The 12237-nt window shown below is 54.0% G+C and overlaps 1 protein-coding gene across 3 annotated transcripts; it reads right to left on the bottom strand.

Moving 5' to 3' along the window:
- Positions 1-437: 437 nt before the first annotated feature.
- Cyb561 (cytochrome b561) lies at positions 438-11959 on the bottom strand. Of its 3 annotated transcripts, none has more exons than XM_076870002.1 (6): positions 11897-11959; positions 4953-5170; positions 3660-3758; positions 3289-3392; positions 2739-2896; positions 438-2515 (listed from the first exon to the last, which is right to left on the bottom strand). In XM_076870002.1, the coding sequence occupies exons 2-6, from the start codon at positions 5155-5157 to the stop codon at positions 2323-2325; spliced, it is 759 nt and encodes a 252-aa protein (XP_076726117.1). In that variant the 5' UTR covers positions 5158-5170; positions 11897-11959; the 3' UTR covers positions 438-2322. The 3 variants fall into 3 exon arrangements, with proteins under 3 accessions (XP_076726117.1, XP_076726115.1, XP_076726116.1); XM_076870000.1 differs by lacking the exon at positions 11897-11959 and adding an exon at positions 11338-11421; XM_076870001.1 differs by lacking the exon at positions 11897-11959 and adding an exon at positions 7783-7910.
- Between the last annotated feature and the right edge of the window lie 278 nt (positions 11960-12237).

Genomic DNA, 12237 nt, shown 5'->3' with positions numbered 1-12237 from the left:
CAGGCTGGGGTTGTGGCTCAGTGATAAAGCCTAGCAGTCTCTAAGATGTGGTTTGAGTCCCCAGCACAAAGGAAAGATGGAAGAAAAAGAAGTCAATTGAATACTGTGCTAGGGGACACGTCTTGCTTTAGGACCTTATCAGGTTCATGGAGCTCTGCCCTCCAGGCCATTTGCTCTGGCTGAGAGAAAAGTTTATCCAACACATGGAAAATTCCCCTCCACTGGGGCCAGACTGGACCTCACAGGGCCATTTCAGTCCTGTTCTGTGCCCAGCCTGGGGATGATTTCTCTCAACTCGAGTAGAACTAACTTTACATATCTGACTGCTAAAAGCTCTGGCCTTTTTCACTATTGTCATGGCAAATGAAGATAACAGGCAAGTGGATTGCTGTAGACATTTATTGAATCATCTGAATCATCTGTTACACCAACAAGAGAGACTGGCCACATACAAACAAAAGAAACCACACGTCGGCTGGGGGCCTTCTTTGGTCCTTAGTCATCCAATTTACACTTTGGCAAATAGACCAGTTTACAGATTCTCATTCCAGATCTAAGGTTCCAGTTCTCTATGTAGCTTCTGACAAGAGAGATACACAATTCTATTTTGGTAGTTTGTCTAAGGACGAGTTTCACACATGTAAACATAGACTACACAAATGTATGGCAGCTGATTAAATAATTGATAAGATCTTTGTCCTTGCAGAGTATACAACTGATTATTATCAGGGCAAGTGGAGAGGAAATGGGGAAAGAGGTCTGGGGAGGGGGCTGGATCACACGTACCTGCTCTGAGAAGTGACATCACCAAAAGTAGGACCCAATAATTGGCAAAAACCAATTATTAAAAATCTGAGCAGTAGCGTGTGAGGTGGCACATGCTTATAACCTAGCAGCTTAGGAGGCTGAGGCAGGATTACAGGTTCAAAGCCTCAGCAATTTAGCAAGGCCTTAAGCAAGTTAGCAGGACTCTGTCTCAAAATAAAAAATAAAAAGGGCTGGCATGTGGCTCAGTGGTTAAGCGCCCCTGGGTTCAATCCCTGGTACAAAAAGAAAAAAATCTGAGGAATAGATAAGGCCAGCCCATTTTCTCTAAGGCAGCATCTAGGTGTGAAAAGGGTAACTGTTAAATGTAGTCAGTTTAGAAATTTGATAAATTTTCTCACTTAAGTAAACTGTGTCTGTCTCAAACTGTCAGGTTGCTCAGAGCCCAGAAAACAAGGAGGGGCCCTCCCAAGTCCAAGAAGCATCAGACGGAGGCTCTAAACATATTATTTCTAGAGCAAAGCCAAACAGTGACTCAGCTAACAACATCATAACACAAATTATGGGATGGGAATAAGGTCCAGACACCACAGAGGATTCTTCTCATTCTGCCCCAGTTCCAAATTCCTGAAAAGATGGGCTTAGGTGAGGGAAGACGGGGCTCATCCTCCAAAATAGAACAGGCAGCCCAAGCCAGAAGCACGCCACAAGCAGCGGCTCTTCATTCCAAAAAACTGCCCTCTGCCTCTCAGCGCAGTTCTCAAGCTGCCCACTGTGAGGGGAGCTCTGCGGGGGAGCCAGAGGACAGGAGGCCTCTCCTGCTTCCCATGCAGGCTGCCCCATCGCCAGGGCAGGTGTGTCTGAAGTCACATGTTCCTGTCCCCTCTCCCTCAAAGCTGTCCTGGGAATCGTGGGTTAAAGAGCAGGAAGGCTTAAGACTGCAGTGGGGTCAAAGCCAAATGGCAGTGCTTCCCAGGAGCTGGTCCCTCCCCTCTCCTGGGAAGCCTTACTCTGATTAGAGGCATACTTTGTACATAATATCACTTGCTCCACTGCCAAGGACTGGGCCAGTTTCTCCAACATGCTGCTCAGGCTGGAGGAACTCCTGGTTAGGATTCAGTTATACAAACAGCAGTCTTAGCTTTCCAGAACTATCCCTGAGGCCCTGCAGTTCCCTGGCCTCACCCTAGCCATCTGCTGCCTGGAGGGTGGAGCCTGTCCAGCTCCTGTGGGGAGCTCTGCTTCTGCATCCTGGACTGAGCCCCAGGCCCCCACAAAGCTTTCTGCATGTGAAGGGGAACAGGGCACAATACCTGCACAGGACATCTATAGCCACAGCCACAGTGAGGGAGGGAAAGCAGAGGACAGCCCTAACCCCAGAAGCCACCTAAAAGACACCACTACACCCACATTCCCCACCACGCTGCCTGAGTCTTCCCCAGGTTCTGAAGACTCAGCCTCAGCAGGGGTGAGCCACAAGTCGCCTATGGGAACTCCACAAAATTGAGAGAGCCGCTCCCAAGTGGCCTCTGCACGAGACAAGATGGAGCCGGGCCATCATTGGGAGCTGGGGCTGTCTCCCTCCGTCAATGTCTTGAAGTCCATGGAGAGGGCTTGTTCTTCAGCCTGGGGAGGCCGCTTCCAGTCAGCTTGAGCCAAGATGTAGAGCACAGTCACCCCGAAGCAGGCCAGCAGCAGGCCCAACACATTGGCCAGGACCCCCTCAGGCTGAAATGTGCTGTACTGGCTCCTACAGGGAAGGAGAGAAGGGAGAAGCCACCCAAGGGGTCCCAGTTAGGCCAAATGCCATTCTCATCCTGGGCCTTAAAGATGCCACAGGTTTGCCAGCACCAGCCCCCTCTAACTACTCCTAAGTCTCTAAAAGGCTGGCTCAGAAAACAAATGTTGGGGGAGGTAGGTTCCATCTTTGTAGGCAGCTGTGGCTCTGCCCTCTCCTGTCCTAGGAGGCTCACCCGAGTTTAAACAGCAGCGCTTCCTTCAGGCCCAGCAGGGCTGTTCCTACAGAAAGGAGGAAGATGGTGGCACCAAAGAAGATGTGCTGAGGGCGGTAGCGGCTCCGCAGGGAAAATGAAGCTCCAGGGAACAGGAAGAAGCTGAAGCCCACGAACCACTAGTAAAAAAGGAGAGGCAGTGTTGGACCATGTGCTGGCCACGCACCTGACCAGCAGGAGGACACCAGGGCGACCCCTTCTTCCCCTCTTGAGGACTGTTAAGGACAGGGAATGGGTCCTGCCCCCAGTGATTGAAGTCTTTGACCCATAGCAAAAGTTGGTCATTCTGAGAACTCGGCTGGCATGTGACCAAATACAGTGCCAAGTCAGCAGGGAAGGGTGCTGTGCCTGGGGCCCCTGGCCCATGCAGTCCTAGGATCACACCCCTCCCGCATCTGAAGGTGATGTCCAACCAAACTAAGCAACTCTCAGGGCACACTCAGCACTGCCTCTCCTCCCCCTCCCTGTCCCTTGCCGCTGGACCTGGAGATGGGGTGCTGGAGGGACTCACCTGCACAAAGTAAAGAACAAAGACAAGGATCCCGCACCAGCTGTGCAGGCTGTACAGATCAGCATAGCTCTTCTTCTTATGGTAATCGAACACCGCCACCAGGCCTGGACCAGAGATAGGGCCGTATGAGGTCAGGGTGGGATGTGGAAAAGAGAGTGGGTGGGATGACCTGAGGGACACTGGCTAGCCAGAATTTCTGGGCTTTGGTCCAGCCCAATGACAGCCAGCACCGAGTGTCCCTGCCAGGGACGGTATTGGGGAGAGGACCAGGGGCAGGGCCATAGGGTTCTGGAGCAAGGAATGGTGTGTACCCAGTAGCTGCCTCCCAGCTGAAGCAGTGGGCAAGGAGAGGAAGGCGCACTAGGACTCACCAACCAGGGCGATAATGAACGCAAAAACATGCAGTAGCCCGTGCAGGACCTTGGTGGTGCGTTTGGCCTCTTTCCTGAAGACACGGTAGACCAGCAGAGCTGTGGGAAGTAGGAAGGGAAAACTAAGTGTGTGGCCTGCGCTGGACAAACAGCATGAAGGGCCACGTGGCCAGAGCATGAGCTGAGTCACAGCTTGTCAAGTTTGGCCCCCAACAGGAACTACAGGAGAAAACAGGACTCCATGGGACCGTGGGAGCTCCTGACCTTTGCAGATGGCACTGCCCTCTCCAGCCGGGTCCACCCCTCACACACACACCTGAGCACACTCAAGCATGCTGGGAGGCTGTGCCACAGCTCTTGCCACAAAGGGCAACAAAGGTGGGACTGGGCCCTCAGCCCTCATCCGGAGCAATTACTGGCCCAGTGGACACCCATCCACATCCTGCCTGCAGATATCCTGTGAACTCATTCATTCAGGTGCTTTGGGTTCATCATACAGTGGCAACCAGCTTCTGAACTGACCTTTTAGAAATATCACTCCTCAGAGTCCAATACTGAAGCCCGACCTGTCACTATTTATTTATTTATTTATTTATTTATTTTTAGTTGTAGTTGGACATGATGCCTTTATTTTATTTATTTTTATGTGGTGCTGAGGATCAAACCCAGGGTCTCGCATGTGCTAGGCGAGCACTCTACCGCTGAGCCACAACCCCAGCCCCATGACCTGTCACTATTTTTAATATGAAGTTTCCTCATTCCCAAACCAAATCCCCACTGCATCCAGCAGGTAGGCTCAGGTCTCATGGAGAATTCCTCTGGGGACATGCTGCTGAGGAGTGGCTATCACCAGGACTGCCTCTAGGAAGAGCGCAGGCCATGCACCACCTTGCCCCCACCCCAGATGGAGGAGCTCTAGCCGGGCCAAGTCCAAGTGCAGCAACACACATGCACAATCCTAATATTTCTTTTCCCGATTCCCAGTCACTGATGAAGATGGCTCAGCTCCCAGCCCAGGACCTGGCTCCCTGCTGTAGAAAACACCCCACCCTGGGAGATGAAGCGAAAGGCAAAAAGTGCTAGGACAGCTGGAGAGAGACTGCCACCCACCAGCCTCGGGGCCAGATTGAACTGTCTCCCCAGGCTCTAACCCAGCTCTAACCCAGCTCCCACTCCATCTTTTCTAGAATATTTGATTTGTCTAGCTGGAAGAGACCTCAGGGGTGACAGGATCCCTCTCCCTATGACAGCCCCAAGCCCAGGCACAAAGGAGCAGCTCTCCACAGGACTTACCATCTCCCTGCAGGAAGATCATGCCTATGACCATGCAGAGCGGGTGCACGTTAAACTGCAGGGTCCCCTCCCAGGCAATGCCACCTCGGTACAGACCCAGCCAAGCACCAGTCATGGCCACCACAGTCAGACCCAGCAGCTGGGAGAAGGCCACATAGTAGGGCAGCGCACCTGGGGTGGACACAGGGCCAAAGCCACTCTCCATGCTGAGGCAGCCACTGCAAGAAAGACACAGAGCTCAGAGGAGTCACCCACAACCTCCAGAAGTGGCATCCCCCTCCCCACGCCACCTCACCCATCTCCCCTGTCCTCAAACAGAGCTCACTTACTCTCCCACCTCCAAGATCCCTTCCTGCTACCATCCTGGAGCAGGATCCCTAAGTCCCAGGAGCAGCCCAGCAGGAGGCCCAGCCTTCTCAGGAGACAGACCTGATGTGGGTTCCATGTGTAAAGAAGGTGCAAAGGAAGACCCCCCAAGTTCTTGTGGGAGCACAGGCCTCAGGTGAGAGCTGTATTTCCTCTCATGAGGTCCCCAGTATTCTCAGGTAGGGTTTACAGACCAATTACAGAGAAGTGAGCAAATCCCTTGAGGGTTCAGGTTAGCTGAACCTTCTTTCTCCAAACGAATGTAAAAATACTTCTGGGGTGAAAAATGGGCTCCTCCCACCCCCTACCAGGTTCTAAGCTCCTAGCTGGAGATGAGGAGTCTTCTCTAGCCCACCATCCTGAGAGCCAGCCCCACATCCCACAGCAGGCTCCTCGTCCTGTAGAATAGCTGCCCTGGCCCTGCTGTGCCAGCCAGCAGGAGCCCGGGGCAGCAGAGTAGCCTCCTTCCCTTCTGGCCCTGCCCCGAGCCAGGTGGGAGCAGGGCGCTTTCCTCCCTCGGGTGAGGTTTCCAAAACTGAGGGCACCAGAAAGGCAGCCCTCGTGTCTTCCTGGACTCGGTGGACCTGCAAGCTCTGGGACAGCCTGGCTCAGGAGACCAGGTCCATGTGTGCATGGCAGCCCTGGGGCCAGCTCTCCTCCCCATACTGTGCCTCTTCCATCCCCAAGGGAATGGGCATGCTCTGGCCATGGCAGCCAGCGACAGGAGGAGGGCAGGCAGGAGGGGAACCAGCCTGGCCCTGGCCTCCTCTCCTTTTGCCTCAGTGCCGGCAGCACATGGGCCCCACAGAAAGGTCCTGCCATGCCTGGACATTGCCACTGCCGCCATGAGCTGACATGAGGGCACCAGCCTATTGCACCCTCCCCTAGACTGTCACCCTCTCACCTCCCCCACCACCCATCTCTCTCTCCCAGTAGCAGTGAGTGACAGCAGTGACAGAATGTGGCTGGCAGTCCCTCTGGCACTAGCACAGGGTCTAGCCCCCATCCTGCAGAGCTCAGGAAGGAGTCTGCAGTCTCCCCTGGGGCTCCGGCTTCACCTCCGCTCCCCGGGCCCTGCCATGCCTGACAGCCGATGGCAACCACACTGGTTTGAAAAAAAAGGAGGCAGCTAATAATGCGGCTCACTGAGGCAAAATATGGATGAGTGGAAAAAAGAAATCACATCATCAACATTTGATTTCTATCCTTACTGGGGGTTTTTTTGGGTTTTTTTGTTTTTGTTTTTGTTTTTGTTTTGTTTTGTTTTGTTTTTGCAGTGGTGGGGATTGACCCCAGGAGTGCTCTACCAGGGAGCTACACCCCAGCCCTTTATATGTTTTATTTTGAGACAGGCTCTCACTAAGTTGGTGAAGCTGGCCTCAAACTTATGATCTCAACCTCCCAAGTCTCTGGGTACACCACCATTCCCATATGATACATTTTTAAAAATAGAAATGGGATCTTACCATTTCCTTCTGTGTGATTTTAACATAATGGTATATCATGCGTACTTCTCATGCCCGTCAATATCCATCTACCTCATTTCACTAACTTCACACTAACTATTCTCCTAGCCAACCTCGGCCCCCAGCTGTTCGACGGAGACTGGCTTTCAGTTTTTCTCCAGATAAACACCACCAGGTGATCATCTCTGCATGCTTGTGTGAAACAGGGCCAGGTTCCTTCTCAGGTTTTTGATACACTCTGTAAAATCATCTCCCAGAAACAGCCCTGATTTATACTCTCACAGTGTGCAGGAACACTGTTTCCAAAGCCCTGGCCAACAATGAATCCTATTTCTGGAATTCTTGCCACTGATCCTGTCCATCACTATACAGGTAACTCCAAAATCTAATGCCAGTTTTGTCCTCCTCCACATTCAAACCCCACTTCTAATGGTCCACTAGAAATCTGTACCTGGACATTTACCAACACTTCAAACTCATCCAAGACCAAACTCCTGTCCCATTGTAGTCTCATCCCCTCATGACCCCATTAGCCATGGGGCTGCCCCTCCTGGTCTGACCCATGCACCTTGGCCCCTACCCTGGCCATGCAGCCCAGGGGCTCCGCCAGGTCTCTGCCATCACTTCCCTCCCAGCCATCTTGCTGCCACATTAAGTCAGGGTCTACGGCTTTTCTCTTCAATCTGCCTGACACACCAAGGACAGACCCACTTCCCTAAGTCCTGTCCCCTGCCTGCTGTATCATGATCCTAACTCAGTTTCCACCTCTACAGCCTTACTGTTCCTACCAGGTCACATGGAGGAGACCCTTGCGGCTCCCGACTCTCAACATAACCTGCTGTCCTTCCTCCCTCCTCTGGGCCAGCTGCTCCCAGCTCCCTAAACAGGCCCCAGATTCTCTCCAGGCCTTTCAATGGCCATCTCACTCCCACTGTGTTCCCCGTGCCCAGCACTGGCCCCTTCTCTTTGTCTCCCAAGGTTCCCCAGAGCTTCCTTACCCTTTCTGGTTCTGTACTAGGTCAGTCTCGTGGTGCTTCTCTGCTGAAGTGCTCTGTCCTTGGAGGTAAGGAGGCGCCTTACTCTTTGTGACTCCTGGAGTTACCCCAACTCTAACAGGAAAAATGGACTAAAGGAGGAAAGGCTGTCCTCTGGTCACTTGTCCTGCGTCCTCCTCTGCAGGTCACTGCCTCCCTTATTAGATTCATCCCCAGAGAGCTCAGAGTACAGACAGAATCTGATTATCTCTGAATTAGGAAGAACAGAAGGAACATCACCCCAGGCAGTCAGGCCGAGCTGCCTGGACTTCTTTATGAATGCAAAGGGCAGGGCTGGGGCGCAGGGCGCAGGCCTCACTCCAGGGTCATTTGCTTCCCCATCCCAGCCAACCTCCTCGAGACAGGCAGGACCTCAAGGGAGGTTCTCTTCACAAGGTGATGACCAAGCACATGGCTTTGCCATCCTACACTGCAAACTCATTCCTGGGTTCCCTGGGTTTTCACCCTCCATATTAAGGTGAGACAGCTTGTGTGCATCAGGAGGGAGGGCATCCAACAGCCAGTGAGCCCCTTACTCTGTATCAGGTCCCATTTTCTCTCAGTCCTCAACGGTGACACTGAGAACATAATAGAAGCATTACCCCAGTTTGATAGATGATGAAATTAGGGCTCAAGGATCATAAAGAGCAACCCCAAAATTACCATCAGCAAATAGCAGCTCCACTCAATTGTTTATTGAGTGCCTACTGTATATCAGGACTGTTAGATGCTGTAGAGGACATCCCTACCCTCAGGGGGGGGCTTGCAGGCAATGTGCAGAACAGAGACAGATGAAAAGGGGAGAGCAGTAAGAATTGAGGCTGTCCTGTTTGCACACAGAAGAGGGCCCCTCCTTTAATAAAATGGCACACTCCTGAGTCTCCTGCTGGCAAAGTGACCCTGTGCTTTCCAACACCCAGTAATTTTAATGGGGTAGTACTGTCACATTTTCCTAATACTGATGTCAGTCAAAGATCTGAGACTTTGATCCTAAACCTTGTTGAGAAAGTCACCTTGACACAGCCTGGTGATGGTCTTCCCCTCCCATGACAGCTTCCTGGTTCCTGTTCAACCTTGGTCCCCAGGCACTTCAAGGGCCTGGAAGTGGCCCTCTCCACCCCAAAAGGTATGCTCTGCCCAGCAGACCCGTCTTGCAACTAGAGGTACTCACGCTGCCCTTTATGTGGCCACTCTCCTTTTTCTGTGAGAGCACAGGATGGGGGGTGACAGATTTCTGGCAGCTTCTAGAAAACACACCCCCAGCACACAAACTGCAGCCAGACGCCACTTAATGCAATCAAACAAGGACAGAGCTTCCCCCAGGGCTTAACCTGTGCTGCTAAGCCACAAGCTCCCTCCTCATACCCACTGTGTCTTATTAAAAGGCAACCAGGCCTAATCTCATTATTAGGGACCAGACACTGCATACGTTCTACAGCCTGGGGCAGAGAGAATAGAGGGAAGCATGGCAGAGCCACGTTCCTCCTTATCAGCAGGGTTTTGAGTTAGATGAAGGAGGGGACCATCTTTTGATGGGTGAAAACAGCTGGCTTGTCCCAGAATGTGATGAAGGAGAAGGCAAAGGGGCATTTTCTTACAACTTCACACCTGAGGTACCTGAGGAAGAAAGCAGGGCTTGAAGTCACCATCAGGTTTGGGTGGCTCCCAATAAATAAAAAGCAAAAAGATTTTCATCTTTGTTAAAGTCAGGAGGGCTGGAGACATAGCTTAGCAGGGGTGGAGGAGGTGGTTACAGAAGAAAAGATGAATTTTTAGGGTCAAAGAAAATGTTTTAATTTTTAATTTGATCTGGATGACTTTGTGTCTATACCAACACAGATACAAAATAGACCGTTATTATTTGTTTTGTGTAGGAAAAGGCCCATGAAAGTCACAATTCAGCCTGAGTCACAACGTTGTGATTTCAAAGCCACTCCACTTGTTCCCAAACAAACCAAGTCCCCTCTCTGGCCCTGATTCCTCATCTGTGAGGTGGGGGGATATTGAGAACTACCTTACTGGACTGTAGAAAGATTAAGTGGGAAAAATATACACGAGTTCCTAGCACAGTATCTGCTACATGGTAGGGGCTCAGTCAAATACTGGTCTAATAAAAACTAAACCTGACCCTAATGGCCTCTTCAGGTGAAGTCACATGTCAGCAGCAATGTATATAGGAGGTTTGGGGCCCCAGAATAGATGACAGATAACAGTAGGACTCCCTCTAAAAAATTCACACTTCCCTTCTGCTTCCCACCAGCCTCCCACACTCCTGGAGCAGAATCTCCTGGAGCAGGGGAGCAGGAAGCCTGGTCTGCTTTTAATCTGTGATGTTCTATATTTTCAAAATTCGGTTATGTACTGATTAGGAAGCAGTGAAGCTGACTTTTGGATGCGGTTCCTTTCTCCTGACTGTCCACCAACACAGCCCGATGCCTCACAACCTGTATTAGCAGAAGCCCAGGTTAAGCCTGCCAAGAGAAGGTGGTAGGGCAAGCTGTGGGCGGTTCTACCTCTGGTTCCAGGAGCACCTCCTGCAAGGGGGTGGGGTTGGAGCCGCCCTGCATTTTCCTGCCTCTGACCAATTTCAGTGGAGAAATCAAGGCAGCTAGAGTAGGTGGTACAGCTTTGGTTTTTTTTGTTGTTGTTGTTCATTTACTATGAAAAGAAAGAGTAGAATCCAGGAAACCTAAGATGGAACTTCATTTAATGAGTCTTAGAAAGCATTCAAAGATTGCCAAGGTGGAAAGATGAGAGGAGAGGGGCAACCCGAAGGAGAAGAGACGGGAAGACATGCCAGGGATCCCAGAGTCGTGGACCCCCGTTCTGTGACTGTGATGCAGCGCCCGAAAGGGCAGAGAAATGGCCCCGCTGTCACCACCCCAGAGTCAAAGGCAGCTGCGGATCCCTCCCTCTCCCCGCGCAGTTCTGCAGTCCCTGTGTCCACCCTCAGGGCCCAGCACGGCCAGCCGAAGGAGCTAGGCTCTCCTAGTCTAGAACCCCCCACCCTCACTCGGAGCTGGGGTGTCGGAGGAGACAGAAAGGACCTGCCGCTAGACATTTCAGCCCCAGAGCCGGCCATGGGAAGAGGCGGAAGCCCGGGTTTCGGGTTTCGAAGAACAGTCGTGGCAAACGCTGGCCCACCCACTTCCACCCGCGTGTCCTAGAACGCGGCTGCGGATCCCTGCTCTAAACTCGGGGTCCCCGGAGTCTGCGTTCTAACTTCAGCAGCGACTCGGCCCAGGGACTGCCCGGGGCCGGGCTCTGCCCGGGCGTCAGGAAAGAGCTGGACCGGCTCTGTGAGCCCCGAGCTGCGCCCGGCGGCCTCTCGAGGGCGGGGAGGTAGGACTGCACCTGAGTCCGGTGTGGCGGCAGGTGAGGGCGAGAGAGGCCCGCTGCGACTGGGAGAGCCTCGCCCGCCCGGGCGCGGGCGGCCCCCGGCAGCCCGGGATCACCCGCGCTCCTCGCCGCGCCGGCCGCGTCCCCTTCGGCGCGGGCTGGGATCCCCCCGCCGCCTACCTGGTCCCGCCGCGCAGCGCCGCCCACCGGCCTTCGAGCTTCCCTGCGCCGCGCCCGGGCCGCTCTGCCGGTTCCGCGGGCCGCACGGGCCTCCCAACTGGCACGCGGGCCTCAGCGCGACGGCGTCGCCATGGCGACCGGGAGGCGGCGGCGGCGGGTTGGCCGCGGGACTGGCGACGCGGCGAGTGTCACCGAGGCCGGAAGTGCCCGCGACATGCCCGCACCCCGGGGCGGGCGGCCACCCGCCAGGCCGCCCCGCACGTGCTGGGCCCCCTGTTCCGGGTCCGGCTTGGCATTGGCCCCGCTGGCGGCCACCGCGGCCACCCGGACCCCAGCCTCGGGACTCGCGGTCGGGTAACCTTCGGAACCCGGTTCTCGACCTGCCCTCCCGGGTCCCCGCTTTGGGGCGTGTGTCGAACTTGTGACCCTGAGGGACGGGAGGGCGGTGACGGGCGAAGCTAAGGGAAGGGGCAGCCGGGTGGGCCAGGCCGCGGCGGGACGCGACCCCCGACCAAGGGGTGACAGTGCGGGGCGCGGAGAACGGCCACCCCGGCCAGACCTCGTCTCGGCACTTCCCGATTTCCTGGCTCGTGTTCTCACTCGGCGTCCTCCAGCCTTCGCGCCTCCCCTCTCTCGCCCCGCCAGGGCTCTGGAGGCCGCTAGATGTCAGACGCGGCCCAGGCCTTGGCCCGCACCGCAGCTTCCTTCCCCAGCCCCAGCGGGGGAGGCTCAGTTTACTGGGAAAAAAAAAAAAAAAACACCACACACACACACACACACACACACGCACGCGCGCACACACACAAACACACACACACACACGTTGTTGACAGGTTTTGCTACTACCAAAGACAGCTAGGAACTCTGCATGAGATTCTCTTTCTCTCCCTCTGCCTCCTC

The sequence above is a fragment of the Callospermophilus lateralis genome, chromosome 11 (genome assembly GCF_048772815.1).
Source record: "Callospermophilus lateralis isolate mCalLat2 chromosome 11, mCalLat2.hap1, whole genome shotgun sequence".
NCBI classification, from domain to species: domain Eukaryota; kingdom Metazoa; phylum Chordata; class Mammalia; order Rodentia; family Sciuridae; genus Callospermophilus; species Callospermophilus lateralis.
Note: the sequence above shows the minus strand (reverse complement) of the source record. Positions and strands in the feature narration are given on the sequence as shown.